We start from the raw sequence: 25,928 nt of genomic DNA on the forward strand, positions 1-25,928 counted from the left end.
GGGGAGTGTCAGGGAGAGAGGGGGACGGAAGATCCAAAGCAGACCTGGTGCTGACAAGCTGACAGCAGCAAGCCCAATGTGGGGCTTGAACTCATGAACTATGAGATCATGACCTGAGTCAAAATTGGACGATCAACTGACTGAGCCACCCAGGTATCCCTATTGTAACCATTTTTATATGAATATTTTTGGGTTGTGGAACGAATCATCTGAGTTTCCATTATTTCTTATGGGGAAATTTGCCTTGATATAGAAGTGTTTTGGATTACAAGCATGTTTCTGGAATGAATTATGCTCGAAAACCAAGGTTTTACTGTATACGATTAGTGCCTGTACTGGCTCTGTTGCCCCACTCAACTGGTTGTGGGTTTGACATACTTTGAGTTAGGCAACCCTGACATGTTGATCCTGGATATAATTTGTGTACCACTCCCACCTCCATGGCTATGGTTTTATGTATAGGTACATTGAGCAACCCTGCCATACTGCTTCTGATCAGATGTGGTAACCTGCAGTAGAAACAGGCAGCTTTCAGGACTTTGTACTGATAAAGTACTATGTCAGTACTGGGACTTGGGACCATAAATCAGAGTTATAAACATTCGAAATACGTTTCTGCTTGTCTACTACATACTCGTGTAGATCTCATGTGTCTGACATCTACATACTCCAAGTCCTCTGGCCTTCTATGATAACCCTTTCTTTTAACATTTAAGTAAAACTGCTTGAATTCCCATCTGGCAGACTGAGAGATCTGACCTCTGTCCTTTATGTTACCCAGAACCACCTTTCCTCAGCATATTTGGAAAAGGTGGGGTAAGGCATACTGTTAATTGTTTGCCAGTGTTCACATCCTCTCCCTCTGGGTGAATTATTCTTCTTTGCTCTGTTGAAGAAGACTATCTTTGTCATATGGCTTGCTTTGGTTAATAAAATATAAGAGGAAATGATGTGTGTCACTTCCTATTGCTTTGCCGCACTCCTTTCTCTCTGCCAAGAGATTTCTATTGATGTTCCAAATAGTGACTACTCTGTCTGATGATCCCAGCCTGAAGATGATGAAATGTGAAGAATGGCCCTTGCTTAGCCAATCCACAGTGAACTCCAGCCCAGGCAAGAAATAAACCTTTGCTCTTCTAGGAGACCGGATAACTTAGGTGTTTATTATCATAGCATGCCCTATGATCTAAAACAATGCCTAGCACTTGGCGGGTGTTCATTAAATACTTGATGAATGAATGAACTTGAGCAAGGTACTTTCCAGGTGTCTCAAACTGTTATACTACAACTGTCTTCTCATCTTCAGTGTGGTCCTGGACTAGTGAATAATAGAAATACACTATTGTCTTAAAGCAACAGTGTCTAAAAGACATTTCAGGGGGACAAAAACATTATTTCAAGTTGAAGGAGACATGCATATGATACAGAATAGAGCACAAATCTCACAGGAATTTTTAAGGGAAAAATACAAGTCTTCCAAGAATTTTCATGACAGTATGGAGTACTGCTTCAAGCTATGTTCCCAAGACCCCTTGGAGATGTTTGAGAAGCTTTGATAATCGCCGAGTCTCTGTTTTCTCTTCTCTGAAATACTTCCTGGCCAGAGACCTCACTGCCACCATCTCTGAGACGGCCGTGACCCTGATCAGCGGGCTCAGTGGCTGCTGCAGGTGCGAGCAGATTGCCGCCAACCAGCGGTGCAAGGGCATCGCAGACTGCATCGTGCGCATCCCCAAGGAGCAGGGCGTGCTACCCTGACCTGGCCGATGTCATCCGCTTCTTCCCCACACACGGCCTCAACCTGGCCTTCTGGGATAAGTACAACCAGATCTTCCTGGAGGGGGGAGGGGCGTGGACAAGCGCACACACTTCTGGAGTTATTTTGCCGGTGATCTGGCCTCAGGTGGGGCACCTGGAGCCACCTCCCTCTGCTTCATTCTCTCCTCGGCCGCCCCCCCCGCCCCCGCTGGATTTTGCCAGAACCCAAGTGGCAGCCGACATGGGGAAGTCTGAGCAGGAGTTCAAAGGCCTGGGGGACTGTCTGGTAAAGATGACCAGGCACCGGGGCCTGGACCACGGCTTCAGTGTCTCGGGGCAGGGGCATCACCATCGTCCACCCGTTGGCCTACTTCGGCGTGTACGACCCAGCCAAAGGCATGCTCCCGGGCCCCAGGAACACCCCCAGACCATGACAGCCGTAGCAGGCGGGCTCTCCTGCCCCTTCGACACCGTGCAGCTGCGGGTGATGATGCGGTGGGGGCACAAAGGAGCTGACGTTACATACGAGAGGACCCTCGACTGCTGGTGGAAACCTTCCATGAGGAAGGGGGCAAAACCTTATTCAAGGGCACATGGTCCAATGTCCTGGGGGCCAGGGTGCGCCTTTGTGCTGGTTCTGTACGCGAGCTGAAGAAAGTCATAGCGGTGTGCTTCCCAGACACGGGGACCAAGGCCATCACGTAGAATACTTATGTTAGGGACCACTGATACTCGAGAAATTCCGGTGTCCTTGCCCGGCCAGATCACGTGTAGAGGACTGGGGAAGGTTCTAAAAGGAGCTCTTTGCGATGGACCATTGGCACCAGATTCCATGTATTGGTTGTGGAGGCTGGGGGTGGGAAGGGGATTTAGGACCTCTTGGTGAGACCACAGGCAGTTCTGCCACACTGACCCTAGAGTCCAGGTGCTTGTGGGACCTTAGTTGTGTTTAAGCACTTAAGAATTGTGTCTCCGTTTGTACTTAAGCACTGTTCTCTTTTGCACAGCCGAATGTTTGCAATTATGTTTCATGTCCAGCATTCTGCAAAACCATAAAAACTGGGACACAGAGAAAAAACAAAACAAAAGAAAGCAGAACTCTTGGTTGGACAAGAGTAGGCAGAGGGTCTTTCAGGGGGGCTCCGTGGTGTAAGCAGCCTTGACCTGGGAGCGCATCCTTGGTCTCCAGTGAACATAGGGCTCTGTCAAGTCACTTAATCCACTAGAACCTCAGACTCAGGAAAAGATGTGCTTACACAGTTGCTGTCTGTCCCACTGGACTTTTATTTTTGAGGAATAATATATTTGAAAGTACTTTGAAAATCACTAAGCTTTATCGTTCCAATTAAAAATTGATAGGGAATTTTTGCAGTCTTTTCAAATTTCAAGATTTTATTTATGTTATAATTCCACTGGGTGGCAGTATTTCACTTGTACTCTAATTCTATAGTTTGTATATAATCTCAGAAAAAAAAAAAAAAAGAATTTAATCACAATCTCATTATCTCCCCAACTTATCTTTCCACTTTCTCCTCCTGTGTACTCCCTATCTCCCAAAAGAATTCTGAGAAACAGTCACCATTCATTTAAAAAAGATTTAATGACATAAATGGGAGGACAGTCACCGTAAGAGAGAGGTTTGTCCAGAACTTCTGCTTCATTTGGGAGGAAGTGTTAGATAGCTTAATTTTGTTCAGATGTAAGCAAATTACTTTGATGTAGGTAATTAAAACCAGTTGAAAATCACCTATAAAAATCTTGCCACTGGCTTTTTTGTGAATGCTTTAACAATGACTTTTTTTTTTTTAAATAAACTCATTTGGACATTTTTGACTGATATTATCATGGATGCTTGCTTATTTTATCCTGTGTATCATAAGATCATAAATTTGTGCAGATTCCTTTGATGTCTATGACGTGTTTGAGAAACACTTTATCATGGTTCCATATCAGTTAACTTTGTGTCAGAATTTCTTAGAGAATCAATTCTACAAGATAAGTTAAATAAGACAAGTACCCTTATAAATCTTGGTAAGTGATTCCTTGCTGACTTCTGTTAATATTGAGGCTTTACTGTAAGTGGCAGACTAGGCCTCCTGGAGTAGTCTTGTTCTGTAGCATGGAAAAAGTAAAAATTCTTTAGCATGGTGGAATGCTAGTTTTCACCTATAAAGAGACCGTCAATATGATTTTTATACGTCCGCAAAGACTACATTCTGTATGTACAAGAGAAAGCAGCTAGGTGCTTTGAAAAATTAGGCTGTTGAAAAGCTGCTGTTTATAAAACTTGATGTAGATAGAGAAATCTTCATTTTTAAATGGTGATTCTTGATGTTTAATTTAAATTTTGTGCCAAATAGATCTTCGCTGTTTTCAGGGAGGAAAAAAAAAAGAATAAGTTAAAAAAAAATATTTATGTCTAAAGTTGAATTGATATGTTAATGAAAATTTCATCTCTTTCTCTGATGGCCATAATTATAAAGCACAATTCCTTTTTCCACTATACATAATAATGATAAGCTGTATGCACTGTGTGCATGAGCATTTAAAAACATTTTTTGAAGGGCACCTGGTAGCTCAGTCAGGCATCTGACTTCGGCTCAGGTCAGATCTCACAGCTCATGAGTTCGAGCCCCGCGTCAGGATCTGTGCTGACAACTCAGAGCCTGGAGCCTGCTTCCGATTCTGTGCCTCTCCTCTGCTCATGCTCTGTCTCTCTCTCTCTGTCTCTCTCTGTCTCTCTCTCAAAAATAAATAAACATTAATTTTTTTTTAATTTTGAGGAAGATTATTCATAGCTTTTCACTGATTCTCAAAGGGACTTATGACTCACAAAAAGATAAAAAAAAAAACCCACCTTGATATTTCGCCATCATTACATATTTTTAAGGAGCTTTAAAATTGCTTTAGAAGTCTTGCCTCATCAAATAATTAATAATCCTCATTTATACAAGGGGAAAAATGGAGGAACGTTGCATCTTAGTTTCAGTAAAGAATTTTAGAAAAATTTCCCAATTTTTTTGTCCGCAAATTGGAAAATGACTGGCTGGCTAATAGACCAGTTAGGTGGATTCACGCTAGTTGAACAGCTGACTGATGTACCAGTAGAACATGAGGGTGAGTGCAAGTGGCTTTTTACAAGTCACTTTATTCTAGATCCTTTCCTGCTAAATCTTTTTATCAGTAATTTAGGACGCATGCTTATCAAGTTTTCTGGTAAGAGATGAACTGGGTGAGATAGTAGCTATTTTGTTTGAGAGAAGCAATATTCAAAATTTGAAGTCCCCAAAGTAGGAATAAACCAACAAGAAGAAAATAAAAGTCAAGTCTTATATTTGCACCAATGAGCTATTTTTAAACAGAACTAAGAGAAATTTGCCTTGAGAACAATTCAAAGTGAAAAGATTTGGATGTTTCAATTAGTTTTGGTTTTAGGGAGAAGCTGGCATGATTTGGGCAGAAATTGGTCAGCATTTCTAAACTAGGTGGGTTGTTGAAAAACTCAGTGGTCCTGTCTTTGGAACACATGAGCCCATGTGGAGTCACTGTTACTATAGTTTTGTCTTGAAACATATAGGTCTGGACAAAGCTGTTGTTAAAACAATACGAGCTTCTTTTCGGGGTACATCTGTTTTGTAAGTCAGCCTACAGTTTGCAAACTAACAAGAAGGACTGGAAGGGATATGAGAGGAATAGTAGTTAAGAATTCTTACTGAACACCAGCTGTGGTAGGTCCTATGTTAAATCCTTTGAATGGATTATCTAATGGAATTCTCTCATAACAACCCTGTGAAGGAGCTGGTACCAGGATTCCTTTTTCACAAATGAGACAATGAGGCACAGATTGCTTAAAGGGATTTCTCATTCCTGTTTACAGATGGTAAATTCATATAACTTGGAATGGAGTCCCCTTCTGGATCATGAGCCCATGCATTTAACTGTTCTAATATACTGCCTTCCAGAAGAGGAGTATTATGGAGCCAACAGGGGAAAGATTAAACAGAGAGTGGTCCCTATCTTTAAATGCTATAGGCAGGTAAAGAAAGATAAAAAATGAATCTGACAGGAGATGACTTCATTTCAAGTCTTTTTAGTGGAGTGTTGAGGGCAGATGTCAAATTGTAGTGCCCTGAAGATTGAATATTGAAGAAGGGTATATTTGGTGAGGACAGGGCTAGTTAGGGGAAAGAGAAGGTTATAAGAGATGATGGCAGGGCAGCCCACAGGAAAGCTGGAAGAGGAGGGATGGGGAAGGTGTATGGCTAGAAGCAGGAGGAGATTTTGTGTTACAGCAAAGAGGTTCTACGAACCAAACCTATCAAGAACTGGACAAACAGACTGTTCCTCTCTCTCTCTGTCTTTTGGGCAATTTTCAAGTTTGTAAAGTGCATTAACATGCTTTCAGTTTTACTGTTGATTTATTTAAAAATACTTTACAATTGAAATGTAATGCATTGGGTACTTTTGAATAAAATCAAGTAGAGACACATGATACCTAAACCAACGTGGTTCCTTTTCCAAAATGGTTTGCTGGGAAAAGATGACATACATGCTCAAGCCCATCACAGCCACTATCAGTGGCCTAATTAGCATTTGTCCCCCCATGCTTTGTCTGATTTGTCTTGACTGCACTGGGATGAATCATTAGTGCTTTAATCTGTGTGGTTCTCTTATCCCCGCAGGGCTAGCAGTTGGTCTCAGGAGAGCTGTGTCATCTAGTTCTGGTGAATGAGATGCAAGAAGTTTTTTAGGTGTGGCTCCCAGGAGAGCTCTCACTTTTCCCATGAAAAGGAACCTAGGTCCCTCCCCCTTTTTATGACTGGGAAGTGGAGTGTCCGTCCGGACGTGATGCCTAGGGGTCGGCCTTTGAACATGCGGTGACAAGTATGACAACAAGATCAATGTGTGAAGGGTGGCAAAGCGGACCATCAAAAAGCACTTGGTATTACATCAGTTCTGGGCTGCCTGGCTTTATGCCTCTTATTATGAGAGAGATAGACCTGTATTTGTTGAAGTCCCTGTTGGTCAGATTTTCTGTTGCTTGGAATCAGACAAAGTTCGGAGACCAGCAAAACCCTTCTTCAACTATTTCTTAATACAGACGTAGTTTATGTTTATAGCTATGGTAACTTCTAAGATAATGTCTCTGATTGGCCCTCTTTTATTTTTTACGGCCTGTAATATCTCACTAATATCACATTGAAAACCTGTGGCTTATCAATTTCAGAAACAATTTCGTCTTTAAAAATTATATTTGACCACTCTATTTGCTATTTCAGTTATCTGTACATGTCTAGTTTCTTTCCAGTAACTAGAGTCATGCCTGCATGATGTTTGCATAAAATCCGTAATATCAAAAAATACTTTTTCTGTGGAGGAAAGCAAAACACAAAGCCACTAGAGATGGTTCTCACTTCAGAACTAGATCAGGGAATACTTTATTAAACCATTTGATTGACACTCTAGAAAATCTTAATTGAAGAGGGATTTTTATGCCAAACATTTACTTACTATGGAACCGCTAAAATGCATGTCTGCTTGGTTAGGAGGAGGTTAAATGTAAAATAATCCTCAATGTTCTTCAGAGTCCTGGGGTGAATATGATTATTTTGTGTTCTTTGCATCTAAATGTTCACACTCTTGAGATGTGCCTTCTAGGGAAGGTTATCACCTTCTGCCTCAACATTATTTGTCTTAAAGTACACGAGGTGGCCCAGGAGCTTTTGTAGTGGGCATGGAGCTATGAAAAACAAACGGGTGAAATCTGGTTGGAAGCATATTCTTCTACATAGGGAGTCTAATACTAATATAGATGCTTCCTCTATTTTTAGAGTGACTTGGATTTGTGTTCAGATGATGAAACACGATAAAATTTCTACTCAATTCTGGGAGTGCTATGGTGAGAAAAATTGACCTGCCAATTTACAAACAGCAAAAGTCTAGACACTACCATAAAAATTGTTGAAATGACAGTGGGAAAATCAACGTTAAAAATTATTAGAGCAATTAAGAAAAAATTTATTAAACACATGAATAAGCATCTCTGCATGTGACACAGAAAGTAAATGCAATATCCAGAAAATATATCCAATTATGCAGAGATGGAGCATTTTAATATGCTGATCTGCTTGTTTAATCCCTTGAGTCAAGGCATAATTAGCTACCAAAAGATTTGATCACTTCAAATCAGATGGTCAAATCTTTTGGCTTTGCTCTAGACTATCATCACATGGAATGAATTATTAATAATTCAGTCTTGGTGCTTTGAGTCAAGCCTGTTAATAACAATCTTAGTTTTAGATTTTCCCTAAAAATTTTATAAGAAGGAGAGCTCTGTTATTATATTTAAATTTAAATGGAAGTATAATTGCCTGGTTATGCCATTGTTTGGGATACTTTTCAAGAAAGGCTTCAATCCTTGAGATGCTTCCCATTTTGAGATGTGTGTGTCATCATGAATCCCTAATTAGTGTAAATCTTCTGCATTAGAAAAAAATCTGAGTTCTTAACTAATGGCTAGAGAAGTGGTAGTTCTGTTCTCTGCTTTTTCAAGTCAGTTGTTTTACTGTGCTTACTTTAGAATTTGGTAAGTAGGATCAACCCCCTGAGTCTATATTGTGTTGTCACTCTACCCACTGGAATAAACAGATTTGTTGCTATCTACTTCTTGCTTTGAATCATACTCATTCGTACATTGCTGTCCTCTCTGTTATGTATCCAGAACATACCCTGTTGTCAGTCACAACTTGAGAGCCATCCCCTCAGTTGCAAACCCTTTCTTGGTAATTCTGGCCCACGCGGATACAGCCGTCTCCACTTTTCAGTCTTGCACATCCATGTGCACATCATAAATCTGCCATAGTTTTCTTTCCCAGTGGGCCAGTTGCCCATTAAAATATATCTTAACATAACATTTCAGTCACCATCCATTGAAAATCGCATTGGAAAGGAGGCCTGTTTGCCATTCTTGAATATTTCGTTTATGTGTTAGTATTTCGTCATATGGTTTTACAATTATTTTCATAATTTAAGGTAGCTTTGTTTCATTCACTAATTGCTTTGTGTAACTTTTGTGTAACTAACAAGGGTCCATTCATCGGGAATCGTGTTTTAAATTTCATTTTTCAACCTCAGTTTACCACAGAGCTGGATACATAAGCTCTCAATAATACTTGGATATGTATTAAACTCTAGGATATTTCTTGGGTATGAATGCATTAGTCTGCTCGTGCTGCTATTGCAAAATATTCTAGATTGGTGGCTTAAACGACAGAGGTTTATTCTCTCACGGTTCTGGAAGCTGAAAGTCCCCGATCAGAGAGCCATCAAATTCGGTTTCTGGTGAGAACTCTTTTTCTGGCTTGCAGTTGGCTGCCTTCTCACTGTATCCTCACACTGCCTTTCCTCTATATGTGCATGGAGAGAGATCTCGGGTGTCTCTTCCCCTTTTTGTAAAGACACGAGTCCTATTGGTTTAGGATCTCACCCTTATGATCTCATTTAACCTTAATTACCTCCTTAAAGGCTCTATATCTAGATACAGCCCGCATTAGGGTTTTAGAACTTCCACATACAAATTTGGGGGAAACATAATTTAGTTCATAACAAGGAGCTCTTAAATTATTAGTAAATATTTTAAGAAAATAACTATTGAATTTTTCTTTTTCTGTAAGTTCTTTTTTTTTTCTGTTATATTTCTTCAACCTAGCTTGATGTAAGCCTCCATTTCACCTATATTTTTCTTTTTTTTTTTTTTAATTTTTTTTTCCAACGTTTATTTATTTTTGGGACAGAGAGAGACAGAGCATGAACGGGCGAGGGGCAGAGAGAGACGGAGACACAGAATCGGAAACAGGCTCCAGGCTCTGAGCCATCAGCCCAGAGCCTGACGCGGGGCTCGAACTCACGGACCGCGAGATGGTGACCTGGCTGAAGTCGGACGCTTAACTGACTGCGCCACGCAGGCGCCCCACACCTATATTTTTCTATAATCATGGAAGTTTTCCCTTGTAATGTTTTCTGCTTTCTATGGCTTGGCAGGTGTTAACTTTTTTCCTTAAAGTCTTAGCTGGAACTGGTCAAGACTCTTTTGGGAGTTTTACCTAAAAGGTCCCCCCCGGAGGCTTGGCAGGGAGTGGGCCCAAGGCTGAGCTTTGCTAATCACTCCTGCTGCTCCCCTTTTCTGTATACCTCAAGCTCACCGTGAAGGGACCAACACATCATACCCACCTACTAAACAACTGTCTCAAGGACTTTTGTTGATGATCTCATAGGATTGGAAGCATATATGAATGGTCTTAAGTCTGATTATTAGTGAGGCCAGATCTGTTATGTGCAGAGGTTAGGGGTGAGCCTGCTGACTTGTAGTTCCATCAAGTAAACGTCTTAGTGTGAGTGGCTCATTTTTGACTAAAAGGAATGGACAGGTTTGTATGTCCAGATATACAGAAAGGATGATATTGATGTACCCCACATTTCAACTTACTATTTGCCATAAAAATAGGAATCATAATTAATCCTTAGTTTTCTACTTTGAAAGACAGTCACACACACAAGTGCATACATGCACATGTGCCCATGTGTGCACACACACACACACACACACACACACACACACATACATACCTGAGCCAGATGTTTGACTCATTACCATAATCATCCTGTCACATTTGATATTTTCTTTCTTGGTTCTCCAAACTCTAGCCTCCTTAACAAATAGCATTTTCATATCTCTAAGTCTAACTCCTGTTTTTTATCATGGCTAAGTGGGCCACTTTTTTGTGTTTGGAGTTATTATCATTTTTAATCAAAACCCTTGGAGTTCTTTCCTGAATTTGTTGGATTGCTTTTTACTGGATTTTTCTTAGATGTTATTTCAGCTCTAACTATAGGTATGGCACTCTTAACTGTATGAACTTCCTATTATTTTAATGCAATATTGTTCTACAGGAATGAGGTTTTGTCTGTGTGCCTGAGTTAGTATAGAAATTTCTTCATATCCCCAGGTAGTCATTGATTTCCTAGCTTTCATTAGCCAAATAACATTATTTTTGCCAGTAGCATGAAATGTTGTCTACTTATATTTTTCACTTAAGATTTGTGCATTTCTTTAATGAACTAAGACAAAAATCTTGGAAGTAAAAATGTTCTATGTAAGTGTTGTATTATGTATCATTTTCTTATTAGATCTTATTGTTTTATATCTTAACACTTTATTCTGTTGTGTGTGTGTGTGGGTGCTGATATTTATTTATTTAATTATTTAATCTATTGGAGAGAGAGAGAGAGAGAGAGAGAGAGTGTGAGCCGGGGAGAGGGGCAGAGGGAGAGAGAGAGAGAATCTTAAGCAGGCTCTATGCTCAGCATGGAGCCCAACATGGGGCTCGATCCCATGACCCTGGGATCATGACCTGAGCTGAAATCAAGAGTTGGGCGCTCAACTGACTGAGCCACCCAGGCACCCCCATATATACTACAGATTCTATCCAGTCCCTGTTGTTGTGAATTTGGGAGGTTGGAACCTCTCTAAGATGCCTGTGGAAGCAGGGAAGGTTTACATCATCATGGTCATCCTTGAGTTTGCTTTCCTGCTTCTGCTCTGCTTAGCAGATGCACCTTCTTGTGGCCTTGCTTATGTTGCCCTGTTTTACATGAACTCAATGTAGGCGAGGAATCCAGTTTTTTTTTATTTATATATGAAATTTATTGTCAAATTGGTTTCCATACAACACCCAGTGCTCATCCCAAAAGGTGCCCTCCTCAATACCCATCACCCACCCTCTCCTCCCTCCCACCCCCCATCAACCCTCAGTTTGCTCTCAGTTCTCAACAGTCTCTTATGCTTTGGCTCTCTCCCACTCTACCCTCCTGGAATCCAGTTTTTAAGTAAATTTTTCTTAGTGGACTGTCTTCTTTCTGTCCACATAAGAAATTCATGTGTGAATGTAGTAGATAATTTTGAGGGTTGAGGAAGAAGAGAAGAGAGGGATGTTACAGGAGGGCAAACAACTTCAAAATAATATTAAAATGCTTGCCTTTAACTGCCCTTTGGTGTTCTCATGACCAGCTTGTTTTGACTATCCACTTTACCTTACGTAGCTTTCCCCTGAACTGTCTCTTCTCTTTCCTCTTTCTCCATTTTACCTTTCCTTCTTAACCTTTACATTCCCCCCCCCCCCCATCCTCTCCTTTAATTGCCTCTGAGTCCTCTAGTCTATGAGGCAGTTCAGCTGTCTCCCACCACTGGCCCCCAGCTCAGCTATTTTCTACCATTGCATATTGTAATTTATCAAAGGGCTCAACTGGAACAGGATCCACTCTTAAAGAGGCAATTCGCTGAGCAAAAAGACTTTTTATGTTTTATTTTGTTTTACTTGTGCCATAAGAACAGAATTTCAAAATGCTGAAGAGTTGGTAATGGTTATACCATGTTTGTACAACTTTATGCACCAATAACTTTTGAGGTAGTAACAGATGGGGCATGAGAGAGATTTGATTTGGGTGAATTACTAGCTAGAATTAGAGATTTATGTGTTAGGTTCAGAATTTATTTTCATGTGCTAGAAATAAAAACTTCAAAGTAGTCAAATTCCAAAGAGGATAGATTCACATAAAATAACATGTGCATAATAATTATAATTTTATATTAACTTACCAAATTTGCCTTGACGAACAAATAACATGATAGCCAAATTTGGTCCCAGGAAACAGGTGTTTATTGTTCATTAAATCAATCCTTTCCCACTTTTCTGCTAATAACATATTAGTTTATCCTACTTTAGTGAGCTATTTGTATGTTTACTTACACTAAATTAATGCTTATGAATAACTGGCAATGACCAGCTCCAATCTGGAAAGATAATTCACTTTTATTTTGAGGTAATTGTATATTCACATGCGACGGTTAGACGTAATAGGGAAAGATCCCGTGTAACTTTTATTGTTTCCCTCAGTGGTAATATTTTCATTACCACAACATTCCCCCTCCTCTCCAACCTTCCAACCCTCCCCAATCCTTGGCAACCACTAATCTGTTCTCTGTTTCTATAAATGTTTTCATTTCAGGAATGTTAAATACATGAAATCCTAGAGTATGTATACCTTTTTGAGATTGGCATTTTTTCCACTTAACATAATTCTTTGGAAATTCGCCTAAGTTGTTGCACATATCAATAGATCATTCCTTTTTATGGCTAATCATGGTATAGATGTATCACAAATTTGTTAAAGCATTCACACACTAAAGAACATCTGGGTTATTTCTAGGTTTTGACCGTAATAAATAAAACTACTGTAAAAATTCTTCTACAGGTTTTTGTGTGAAGGAAAGTTTAGTTTCTCTGAGATAAATGCCAGAAGTACAGGTGGGTAGTATAGTACTTGCAAGTTTAATTTTTAAAAGAATTTGCCAACATTTTATCAGAGTGATTGTACCATTTTACATTCCCATTAGCAGTGTATGAGTTATCCAATTTCTCCCAGCTTTGTATATAGAAGTTGATGTCCTATTTTTTCTTTTATAAAAATAAAAAAAATTCTTATAGGTGTGTAGTGATATCTCATTGTGGCTTTAATTTGAATTTTCCTTAAGGCTAGTGATGTTGAACATCTTTTCAAGTACTTATTTGCCATCTGTATATCTTTTTTGGTGAACTGCCACTTCTTGTCTTTTCCTCATATTCTAATTAGATTGTTACTTAATTGTTGAGTTTTGAGAGTTCTCTAATATTTTAGATATTAGTCCTTTGTTGGGTGTATGGTTTGCAAGTATTTTATTCTAATCTGGACTTGTCTTATTTTTCTCTCAACAAGGTCTTTTGCAGAACAAAAGTATATAATTTTGATGAAATCAAATTTATAAATTTTTCCTTTTTGGATTGTGTTCAGTGTGAAGTCTTAGAACTCTGTCCAGCCCTAAATATTGCATTTTCCCCTAATTTTTTCTGAAAGTTTACATTTAAGTCCATGATCCATTTTGAATTAGTTTTGTATCAGATGTAGAGGTTGAGTTATCCAATCCATGAACATGGTATGCTTCTCCACTTATTAGATCTGCTTTGATTTCTTTTCTAACATTTTGTGGTTTTAAGCATATAAATTGTGTACATGTTTTTCTTAGATTTATACCTAAGTGCATGGTATTGTATTTAATTTTAATTGTCAAATGTTCATTGCTATTATATAGAAATAAAGTTTATTTTGCATAATTGCCTTATATCATGTGATCTTGCTAAACTCTCTTATTCTAGGAGTTTTTTTTTTTTTTTAATTAGTATTATTGTTTCCTTGGGGTTTTCTTCTAGACAGTTGTGTTATCTGCAAATAAGGACAGTTCTTTCTTTCTTTCTTTCTTTCTTTCTTTCTTTCTTTCTTTCTTTCTTTCTTTCTTTCTCTTCATGCCTATGTTGAGATTGCATAGAATTGGTATTGATTCTTCTTTAAACATTTGGTAGAATTATTCATTGAAACCACTTACTTGGGCTTTGAAACTTCTTTTTGGGGGGTTTAAATTATGCATCCAATATCCTTAAGAGTTATAGGAATATTCAAATTACCTATTTCATATTCAGTGAGTTGTGGTAATTTGTGTTTTGAGGATGGTCCAATTCATCTAAGTTGTCAAATTTATGTGTGTTTTAGTTTTTATAGTATTCTCTTACACTTTTGACTCCTGCAAAGTCTGTAGTGACATCTCTGCTTTCCTTTCCCTTTCCTTCCCTTCCCTTCCTGTCCCCTTTTTCTTCTTTCTTTCTTTCTTTCTTTCTTTCTTTCTTTCTTTCTTTCTTCCTTTCTTTTTTCTCCCTTTTCTTTCTTTTGTAATTTGTGCCTTTTCTCACTTTTCTTTGCCAGTCTTGTTAGAGGTTTGCCAGTCTTAATGATCTTTTCAACAAACCAGCTCTTTGTTTCATTGATTTTCTCTAATGTTTTTCTGTTTTTAATTTCATTGATTTCCATTCTTATCTTTATTATTTCTTTACTTCCATTTGCTTTGGATTTATTTTGCTCTTTTTTTCATAATTTCTTGAGGGGGAGCTTAGATAATTGATTTGAAACTGTTCCTATTTTTACTGTATGCATTTTTGGACTATAAATTTTCCTCACAGCACTGCTTTAGCTATGTCACACATAGTATTTTGATACATACTATTTTAGTTTTCATTCATTGCAATGTATTTTTAATTCCTTTGAGATTTCCTTTTTGACCCATAGATTATTTAGAAATATGTTGATTAGTTTTCAAGTATTTGAATATTTTCCCATTATCTATTATTGATTTCCAGTTTGATTCTATTGAGGTCAGAGAAAACACTTTGTGTGATTTAATTCTAAAGTTTTGAGATTATCTTATGGTCCAGGATATGATTTAGCTTGGTATATGTTCTGTGCACACTTGAAAATGTGCATTCTGCTATTATTGTGTGGTGTGTTCTATAAATGTCAATTAAATTCCATTGGTTGATGGTGTTGTTGAGTTATTTTATTCCTTGCTGATGTTCTTCCTAGTTTTTATATCAATTGTTGAGAGAGAGTGTTGAAATTTCCAATATAATTCCCAACTTGTCTATTCTCCATTTAATGGTCTTAGTTTTTGTTTCACATATTTTGCAACTCTATTTTTTGGTACATACACATTAGAATTCTTATAGCTTCTTGATAGGTTGATACTTAAGATTTGTTTTTATTCATTTAAATTCAAGTTAGTTAAACAGTGTAGTATTGTTTTTTTTAACATCAGATAATTTCCTTCTCTCTAGTAATTTTCTTTGCTGTGAAGGTTCTACTTAAATAATATTAACATAATCACTTCTGCATTCTTTTGATTAATATTTACATGGTATATCTTTTGCAACACTTTTACTTTCCATCTTGTATATAATTTGAAGTGAGTTTCTTCTAGATATCATACAATTGGTTCTTTTTTTTTTAAAGTCCACTCTGCCACTCTATTTTAATTGGTGTATTTAGCCTATTTAACTTTAATGTAATTATTGGTTATGTTAGGACTTAAGTTTGTCATTTTATTTTTTTCATTTTAGTTTTCTCTGTTTTTTTTCTCCCCATGTGTTTTTCCTACCTTTATATGCCATGTATAGTACATATTTGAACATTTTTTAGAATTTTATTTTTATTTACATACATCATACATACATAACTTATTATAGTTGATGGTGTCATTATTTTGCAAGTTTGAATAAAGTGGAGAAATCTTACCTTCCTTTTTATCCTTTTCCCCTTCTTCATAGAATTGTCTTAAATATTTCCTCTCTATACATGTAGAACCATATCAGGTAGCATTATAATTTTTGTTAGAAACTCAAGAGGAGAAGGGAAGTCTATTGTTTTTACTCCTATATTTGCTTATTCTGTTCATCCTTCCTGATGTTCAGTGATTTCTTTTCTGTTTATAGATCGTCCATTAGCCATTCTTTTGAGAAGCCTACTCACATTTGAATTGTTCTCCTAAATTGTTATGTTTCTCTGGCTACTTTCAAGATTTTTTCTTTGTTTTTAGTTTTCAGAAATTTAATTATGATATGTAGTGGCATGGATTTCTCTATTTTTCCTGTTTGGAATTTGCTTAGCTTCTTGAATCTGTAGTTTATGTTTATTGGCAAGTTTGGAAAGATTTTAGACCTTATTTTCTCAAGAATTTTTCAGCCACACACTTTCCTCTCTTTTCAGGATTCAACTGCATGAATGTTAGATGTATACAGCAATTTTATTTATTTTACAGTAGTTTTATTTATTATAGTCAAAACCTAGAAACAACCCAGCTGTCCCACAGGTCTCTAAATCTGTTCTTTTTTTCAGTCTATTTTCTCTCTGTTGCTTTGATTGATTAATTTCTGTTGTCTTGCAGCTTGCTGATTCTTTTGTCTGCTCCATTGTGTTCTTGAGCTTATCCACTGAGGTTATTATTTCAATTGTTATATTTTTCAGTTCTAAAATTTCCATTTGGTTCTTCTTTACGTCATCTGTTTTGTGTGTGTGTGTGTGTGTGTGTGTGTGTGTGTGTGTGTGTGTGTATGTGTGTGTGCAGAGACTTTCTAATATTTTCATTTGTTTCAAATGTGTTCTAATGGGTTGTTGAAATTTAAAATCCTTTTCAGATAATTCTCACATCTCTGTCATTTTGATGTTGGCATCTTTCAAGTATTTAAAATTTTTATTTAGCTTGAGATCTTTGTGATATTTGATGTAAGGAATGACTTTCTGTTGAAATGTGGCCATTTTGAGAATTATGTAATGTGACTCTGGATTTTATTAAAATCTTTGGGTTTAACTGGATTCCTTTAACACTTTCCATTAGGAGGGTGGGAGTGCTGCCTTGTTACCCAGATTCCCCATCCATTGACAACTGAAGGGATTGACCTTATTACTACTGAGTATGGTGGGAGTCCCAGCTTTCTAGTGGCCTCCACTGATACCTTCTTGGTGAAAGAAATAGAAATGTTTTGTTACTTCTCCTGAAACATATGTGTGTAAAAATGAGTATTTCCAAAAATTAATTATAAGGATGAGGTGGTTGATGTTATGTAAATAATTTTTCTTGAATATTTTAATTTATGTATATTTGAGCTCCTGAATAATTGTATTTATTTAATTTGTAATATTTAAATTGTAAGTCTACTGTACTGAACAGTGGGAGCCATAGGTATTATTCCTTTATTAAACCAAAAAGTAATACTTGTGGTCTGTGACAAATCCAGTGAATTCACAATAATTTAGAGTAAAATGGTCCTCCCCATCCCAACTCCATTCTCCAGATGTAACTACCTTTAACAGTCAGACCCAGTTTCACCCAGTTTTTAGTATCTATTTACAGTTTTATTCATGTTTTTCCACCTCATTTACTCACTCCTGGTCTTTCTCTCCAACTTATTTCTGTACATCCTTTGTAAGCTTATCCTTCTCTATCTAGCTATTAAATGTTGGGATGCTTTCAGACTTTGTTCTAGAAACCTTTTCTTCTACATCAATATTGTTTTTCTTTGTCACTCATCTATCTCCTTGCCTCAGTTGCCACGTCGATGACTCATAAGCTTATTTTTCTAGTTCAGATCTCTGGTCTGAGTGTCAAACCAATTATGCCAACTCTGCATGTGACAGCTTCTTTTGTATCTAAATGGCACTTCAAGCCCATACAAAAACCAGACTAGTGATCTTCCCTTCCAACCTCTTACAGATTTCACATCTTAATGAGTGGTACAACTATATATTGAGTTATATTTGCCAGAAGCCTAGAGTCCCTTTTTCCTTCACCTCCCATACCCAGTTAATCCACCATTCCTGTGGCTTTTCCTTCCTGAATCTGCCCACTCCTTTCCTTTTCTACCTCCAGGATTTCATCATCTCCTGCCTGGGCTAATGAAGTCCTTTCCTAAATGGACTTTTTCTGCTTTAATCTCATTGCGTTTGAATTAATTTTTTACTCTGTAACAAGAGAGATACTTTCAAAATAAAAATTTGGTCATGTTACCAGCCTACTTAAAATGTTTCATTTTTTTTTATTGCTCTTACAGTAAATACCCAAATCCTTAACATGACTTAGCATAGTGTGGATTGTGTACTTGACAATCAGTAAGTATTTGTGGAAAAATGAACAGATGAACTTACATAGTTTAGAGTGTTTGCTATTAAAATAGTATTGTTAATACATGTATCTCTATATATCATTTTTTACTCTTGTTATATTTCTATTTGATATATTTTTAGAAATGGGGCTGCTAGTATGGTTTGTTTCTCATCTATTAAATATCAGGGGTAAAGGAGAAATTGGTGTAGTTCCTTGTAGTCATCAAGAGAAAAAGAGAAGTCTGATCTAAGAAGATCAGTGATGATTTATTAAAGGAGCTGTCTTGTACCTTATATTGGATTGGGGGGTGGAAATTATATCCCAAAGAATTGCCCAATGACTTAAGGACTTTTTGTTTTTGACATTTTATGCCAAATAACTTTAGGTAAAATGTTTTGTAAGAGAGAGAAAAGAACAAATGAGTCAGATTTTCGTATTTGTAACAAATGTGACTTATTCCTATGTTTATTTTGCTTACATGTTTTTCTTATTAAAGACAATATATGGAAACTAGGTTGTTTAAGAAAAGGCATGATTTGAAATAGGGTGGTCACATAAGAAGGGTGAATAGAAGTAATGTATGAATTGTAATTTTCATAGAAATAAAGGATCTGTTTACTAGTGTAGTAGATACTGGGCAGAATGTGATACAGACAAATAGTGTTTTCAGAGACATGTTCTTCCACCTCTGTCTCTTTTGGTTTACTCAATGGAAGGAAGGTGGCGGTGCTGGTGCTTGTGAAGTAGGTAGAAAACAGGATGAAGGTCCTGAACAGGAGCCTGAAAGATGGGGGACTAGGAGTATCAGTTTGCTACTGGTGCTGCATTTACTAGTTTTATGACCTTGGGCAAGGTAGCTAATCTCTATGATACTATGTGTCCCATCTGAAAATAGTACTAACCACTGATTTACATGCAAAGTAGGTTGGATGTGATCATTTGTTTTATTATTTATTAATGTATTTATTAAAAAAATTCATTTGTTTGAGATACTAAAATGCTTTATTGCTGATTTTAGTTATGAATTTGCATACCAAAAGATAAAAAGGCTGTAAAATGACTCACAACGGGCAGTTAGGGCAGTGAGAGGTAACCATAAAAGTCTGAGAGTTAATATGCTTCTGGAAATCTGCATTTATTCAAAGGAAGCACAGAACTCTGTGAAATTTATATGTAACTCTACAAATTTTTTTTTCTGTTTCTCTCCTCACTGTAGCCTATTTTTGTTGATACTGAAATGTATAGTTTAAGCAGCTTTATATTTATTTTCTTCTTCCTATTAATTTTGCATCAGCTACTTTGTGGCTGTTTAAGCAAAACATTGATTTAATTTCTCTGTTTGTCATTTCTTCTTGTTCCAGGCAATGGACCTCACCACGACCGTTGCTATACTTATAATGAAAACAACTTGGTGGATGGTGTTTATTGTCTCCCAATAGGACACTGGATTGAGGCCACTGGGCACACCAATGAGATGAAGCACACAACAGACTTCTATTTTAATATTGCAGGCCACCAAGCCATGCATTATTCAAGGTAAAAATAGTGCCATGTTTATAAGCATAGAAGTAGGACGAGAGGTAGTATTAGGACAATGGAAGTGTTTACTGTGTTCAAAACAGCAGTGTCTCCCTTTGGGGAGGCATGTGGGCCTGCAGTACTTTAAGGAGATAAATTATAGTGAATCATTGTGTGAGCTTTTCTGGTTCTAGATGTGAAGGATCCTTTTTATAGAATTCTTTTATTAATTACATAAACTGGCATCAACATATTTTGACCAGACTGTAGTTGGCCAATCTTTGTACTTACATAGTGGATCCTAGACCAGCATGTATATCTTTTATGCTACTGACCAACAGTGAAACAAAAACTGGTGTCTCTTTATAAAGTTTTATTCAGATAAACATGTGTAAATACAGACATAAAACTAGATCAGATGTGATCATTTGCTATACTATTTAATAATATATTTATTTTTTGTGTATGTAATTGTTAGGCCAGCAATATCTGCCATAATAAAAATTGAAACACTAATGAGGCTGCTAACTAAAAAGTAAGGTTCAGTACACTTTCCTTCGTTTCCACTCATCAGAAGTAATTATTTCCAATGATTTTATGGTTAGTTTTTCTGGAGGTTAAATCCAAGTCTTAAATAATATTCCTATCGTGTTATCAATTCATATAATGTATCAATTTAAAAATAGCTATTATTTCCTATCTGTGGCATGAGAGAGATTTAGCTCACTTCTATTTGTTCTCTTTCCCCACTGCCAATCCCTACCAGCTCATTAAAAAATTCCTTTGTTATTTGACTTCATAAAAATTCTGTTTCTTGACCCATACATTTTTGACGTGCCTCTTGATTTCCTGCTGCATAAGTCAGGGATTTATTGTCCCCATATTTTCCTCCACATCTACTTCCGCCTGTTAACTCCTACTGTGCATTACTTTCACCTTCTCGAGGTTTATAGAATTTACACTTCATTTACTAAATATAAGTAAGTCTTTTATAGTTTGATGATTTAAAAATGGAAACCAATATTCAACATTTAAAATATCACGTAAATACTATTTACTGTGGATCATGCAGTGTTTGTATCATAGACAAAGAGAGACATTCTCATCTTCTTAAAAACTATTGCTTTGGGGCTCCTGGGTGGCTCAGTTGGTTAAGCGTCCAACTTCAGCTTGGGTCATGATCTCACAGTTCATGAGTTTGAGCCCCACATTGGGCTCTGTGCTGACAGCTCAGAGACTGGACCCTGCTTCAGATTCTGTGTCTTCCTCTCTCTGTGCCCCTCCCCTGCTCACTCTCTTCTCTCTTTCTCTCTCTCAAAAATTAATAAAAAAACATAAAAAAACTGTATTGCTTTGAATGAGAGAGATAATACAAACAGGGTTGTGAGTGGTAATATGAGTATAACATTTCATCATGGTATTAGGGAATTCATGTTCTTCTTGGACACACCATTCTTTTAAATCCATGCTAGATGTTGGCCTTGCTGATGGATTGGAGGCAGAGCATGAGGAAGAGAGGAGTTAAGCATGACTTATGGCGTTATGGTCTGAAGAACTGGATTAATGGTATTGCTGTGTATTGAGATGAGGAAGACGAGATGAGAAGACTAGAGTATGGATTGAGATAACAATTCTGTTGTTGGCATATTACATTTGAAATGTAGGTTAGATTGTAGAAAGGAAATCAATTTGATATCTGGATGTTTATGGAGAGGTTGGGAGTGGACAGATAAAATTGGGGTTATCATTATCTGGGTGACTTCTAAGTAATGAGTTTAGATGGAATCATTTAGTGAATGAGTGAAATATAGCAGAGAAAAAGAAAATAAGGGAAAATAATAAGCCCGTGGATCCATACAATTTGGTGATCAAAGAGAAGAGGATCCAGAGAAGAGAACTGAAAAGAAGCATCTGTTGAGATGTTCTGACCTTTAATGAGGATGTGTTTATGAGTTATTTTTCATTTTTCCTGGACCACAATTGCTGAAGAGTCGTGTCTTAGGCTCTAAGGGATTTTCTTCTACTATTTGATTATTTCTCTTCCTTCATTGTTTTTGTTGTATCATTAAAAACCTTCCCTAGATGGATTTCGGACCTCTTGGATTTATATCTTTTGTTGTTTTTGTTGAATATCACATTTTCTTTTTAAATTTAACATCTCAGAACTAGATAGGAAATTTTTTTTCAATTATTGTCAAGTTAGCTAACATGCAGTGTATACATTGTGCTCTTGGTTTCAGGAGCAGATTCCCGTGATTCATTGCTTACATGCAACCCTCAATGCCCATCATCCATTTTCCCCTTCCCCCTCCCCATCAACCTTCAGTTTGTTCTCTGTATTTAAGAGTCTCTTACGGTTTGCCTCCCTTTCTCTCTGTTTGTAACTATTTTTCCTTCCCTTCCCCCATGATCTTCTGTTAAGTTTCTCAAGTTCCACATATGAGTAAAAATATATTACATCTGTCTTTCTCTGATTGACTTATTTCACTTAGCATAATACCCTCCAGTTACATCCATGTTGCTGCAAATGGCACGGTTTCATTCTTTCTCATTGCCAAGTAGTATTCCATTGTATATTTAAACCACATCTTCTTTATCCATTCATCATTTGATGGACATTTAGGCTTTTTCCATAATCTGGCTATTGTTGAAAGTGCTGCTGTAAACATTGGGGTACATGTGGCTCTATGAATCAGCACTCCTGTATCCTTTGGATAAATTCCTAGTAGTGCTATTGCTGGGTCATAGGGTAGTTCTATTTTTAATTTTTTGAAGAACCACCACACTGTTTTCCAGAGTGGCTGCACCAGTTTGCATTCCTACCAGCAATGCAAGAGGGTTCCTGTTTCTCTACATCCTCGCCAATATCTGTTGTTTCCTGAGTTGTTAATTTTAGCCACTCTGACCAGTGTGAGGTAGTGTCTCAGGGTGGTTTTTATTTGTATTTCCCTGATGAGGAGTGATGTTGAGCATCTTTTCATATGTCTGTTGGCCGTCTGGATGTCATCTTTGGAAAAGTGTCTGTTCATGTCTTCTGCCCATTTCTTCATTGGATTATATGTTTTTCGGGTGTTGAGTTTGTAAGTTCTTTATAGGTTTTGGATGCTAACTCTGTATCCGATATGTCATTTGCAAATATCTTCTCCCATTCTGTCAGTTGCCTTTTAGTTCTGTTGATTGTTTCCTTTGCAGTGCAGAAGCTTTTTATCTTGATGAGGTCCCAATAGTTCATTTTTGCTTTTATTTCCCTTGCCTTTGGGGACACCTTGAGTAAGAGGTTGCTGTGGCTGAGGTCAAACGGTTGTTGTCTGTTTTCTCCTCTAGGGTTTTGATGGTTTCCTGTCTCACGTTTAGGTTTCTCATCCGTTTTGAGTTTATTTTTGTGTATGGTGTAAGAAAGTGGTCCAGTTTCATTCATCTGCATGTTGCTGTCCAGTTCTCCCAGCAACATTTACTAAAGAGACTTTTTCCCTTGGATGCTCTTTCCTGCTTTGCCAAAGAGTAGTTAGTTAGCCATGAAATTTGTGGGTCCAGTTCTGGGTTCTCTATTCTATTCCATTGGTCTATGTGTCTGTTTTTGTGCCGATACCACACTGTCTTGATGATTACAGCCTTGTAGTAGAGGCTAAAGTCCGGGATTGTGATGTCTCCTGATTTGTTTTTCTTTTTCAACATTACTTTGGCTATTTGGAGTCTTTGGTGGTTCCATATAAATTTTAGGATTGTTTGTTCTAGCTTTGAGAAGAATGCTCACGCAATTTTGATTGGGATTGCATTGAATGTATAGATTGCTTTGGGTAGTATTGACATTTTAACAATATTTGTTTTTCCAATCCATGAGCATGGAATGTTTTTCCATTTCTTTGTGTCTTCTTCAAATTTTTTCATAAGTTTTCAGCATTCAGATCTTTTACATCTTTGGTTAGGTTTATTTCTAGGTATTTTATGGTCTCGGTGCAATTGTAAATGGAGTCCATTTATTGATTTCTCTTTCTGTTGCTTCATTATTGGTGTTAAGAAATGCAACTGATTTCTGTACATTGATTTTGTATCCTGCAACTCTGCTGAATCCATGTATCAGTTCTAGCAGCTCATGGGAGTCTTTTGGGTTTTCCATGTAGAGTATCATGTCATCTGCAAAAAGTGAAAGTTTGATTTCTTCTTTGCCAATTCGGATTTCTTTTATTTCATTTTGTTGTCTGATTGCTTTGCTGAAGCTAGGACTTCCAATACTATGTTAAACAACAGTGGTGAGAGTAGACACCCCTGTCGTGTTCCTGATCTTAGGAGGAAAGCTCTTAGTTGAGCATGATATTAACTGTGGGGTTTTCATATATGGTTTTTATGATGTTAAGGTATATTCCTTCTATCCTGACTTTCTTGAGGGTTTTTATTAAGAAAGGATGCTGTATTTTGTCGAATGCTTTTTCTGCATCTATTGAGAGGATCATATGTTTCTATTAATGTGATGTATCACATTGATTGATTTGCAAATATTGAACCAGCCCTGCATTCCAGGAATGAATCCCACTTGATCATGGTGAGTAATTCTTTTAATATACTGTTGAATTCAGTTTGCTAGTATCTTGTTGAGAATTTTACATCTGTGTTCATCAGGGATATTGGCCTCTAATTCTCTTTTTATGTGAGATCTCTGTCTGGTTTGGGAATCAAGGTAATGCTGGCGTCATAGAATGAGTCTGGAAGCTTTCCTTCCATTTCTATTTTTTGGAACAGCTTGAGAAGGCTAGGTATTAACTCTGTTTTAAATGTCTGGTAGAGGGGGCGCCTGGGTGGCGCAGTCGGTTAAGCGTCCGACTTCAGCCAGGTCACGATCTCGCGGCCCATGAGTTCGAGCCCCACGTCAGGCTCTGGGCTGATGGCTCAGAGCCTGGAGCCTGTTTCCGATTCTGTGTCTCCCTCTCTCTCTGCCCCTCCCCCGTTCATGCTCTGTCTCTCTCTGTCCCAAAAATAAAAATAAACGTTGAAAAAAAAAATTAAAAAAAAAAAATAAATGTCTGGTAGAATTCCTCTGGGAAGCCATCTGGCCCAGGACTCTTATTTATTCAGAGATTTTTGATAACTGATTCAATTTCTTTGCTGGTGATGGGTCTGTTCAAATTTTCTATTTCTTCCTGTTTGAGTTTTGGTTGTATGTGAGTATCTTGGAATTTTTCCATTTATTGCAGGTTGTCCAGTTTGTTGGTGTATAATTTTTCATAGTATTCTCTAATTATTGTTTGTGTATCTGTGGTTTTGGTTGTGATGTCTCCTCTTTCATTTGTGATTTTATCTGTTTGGGTTCTCTTTTCTTTTTGAGACATCTGGCTAGGAGTTTATCAATTTTGTTTATTTTTTGAAAAAACCAGCTCTTAGTTTCATTGATCTGTTCAACTGTTTTATTGGATTCTATATTGTTTATTCTGCTCTAATCTTTATTATTTCTCTTCTTCACTGGCTTTGTGGTTTCTTTGCTGTTCTGCTTCTAGTTCCTTTAGGTGTGCGGTTAGGTTTTGTATTTGAGATTTTTCTTGTTTCTTGAGCTAGGCCTGGATTGCAATGTATTTTCCCCTTAGGACTGCCTTTGCTGCATCTTGGATTTATATCTTATTCTGGACTTTTAAAAAATATTTTCACCTCTTGGTTTTATTGATTTAAATTTTGGAGACTTTATTTTATTTCTTCCAACTCAACTAACTTTTTTCCTTAATTTTGATAATTGTATTCTTAATTTTCATGGACTCTTATTTTGTTATTCCCTTATTGCATATTCATTTATTCTAGTTTGTGAATGGATATATTCTTGAGTTTTTCTTATAATACTATTAAGAATGATTTGAAGTCCTCCTATCTTACTGGAATTATCTTGTTTCCTTCAGAATCAGTTGTTCTCTTCTTGTTTGACCTTTCTTTTTTTTGTCATTAGTTTCAAAACATTTTTGTTTGTTTGTTTGTTTGGTTATTTGTTGTTGTTTTTTTTCCTGAGAGAGAGACAGAGCCCAAACCTCAGAGAGACAGAGAGAGAGGGAGACACAGAATCTGAAACATGCTCCAGGCTCTGAGATGTCAGCCCAGA

General features: G+C 37.2%; 1 protein-coding gene and 1 pseudogene across 1 annotated transcript in view; both read left to right on the top strand.

Moving 5' to 3' along the window:
- The first annotated feature begins 373 nt into the window (after positions 1-373).
- On the top strand, positions 374-2,410 carry LOC121013088 (ADP/ATP translocase 3-like; annotated as a pseudogene).
- EPM2A (EPM2A glucan phosphatase, laforin) overlaps positions 2,209-25,928 on the top strand; it is a 79,909-nt gene continuing 56,189 nt past the window's right edge. The window contains exons 1-3 of the mRNA XM_040448947.1: positions 2,209-2,214; positions 2,923-2,928; positions 19,694-19,870. Of these exons, the coding sequence (XP_040304881.1) occupies positions 19,809-19,870 (62 nt within the window). The 5' untranslated portion in view covers positions 2,209-2,214; positions 2,923-2,928; positions 19,694-19,808. The remainder of the gene's footprint in view (positions 2,215-2,922; positions 2,929-19,693; positions 19,871-25,928) is intronic.

The sequence above is a fragment of the Herpailurus yagouaroundi genome, unplaced genomic scaffold (assembly GCF_014898765.1).
Source record: "Herpailurus yagouaroundi ecotype Mexico unplaced genomic scaffold, PumYag 198, whole genome shotgun sequence".
Taxonomy (NCBI): domain Eukaryota; kingdom Metazoa; phylum Chordata; class Mammalia; order Carnivora; family Felidae; genus Herpailurus; species Herpailurus yagouaroundi.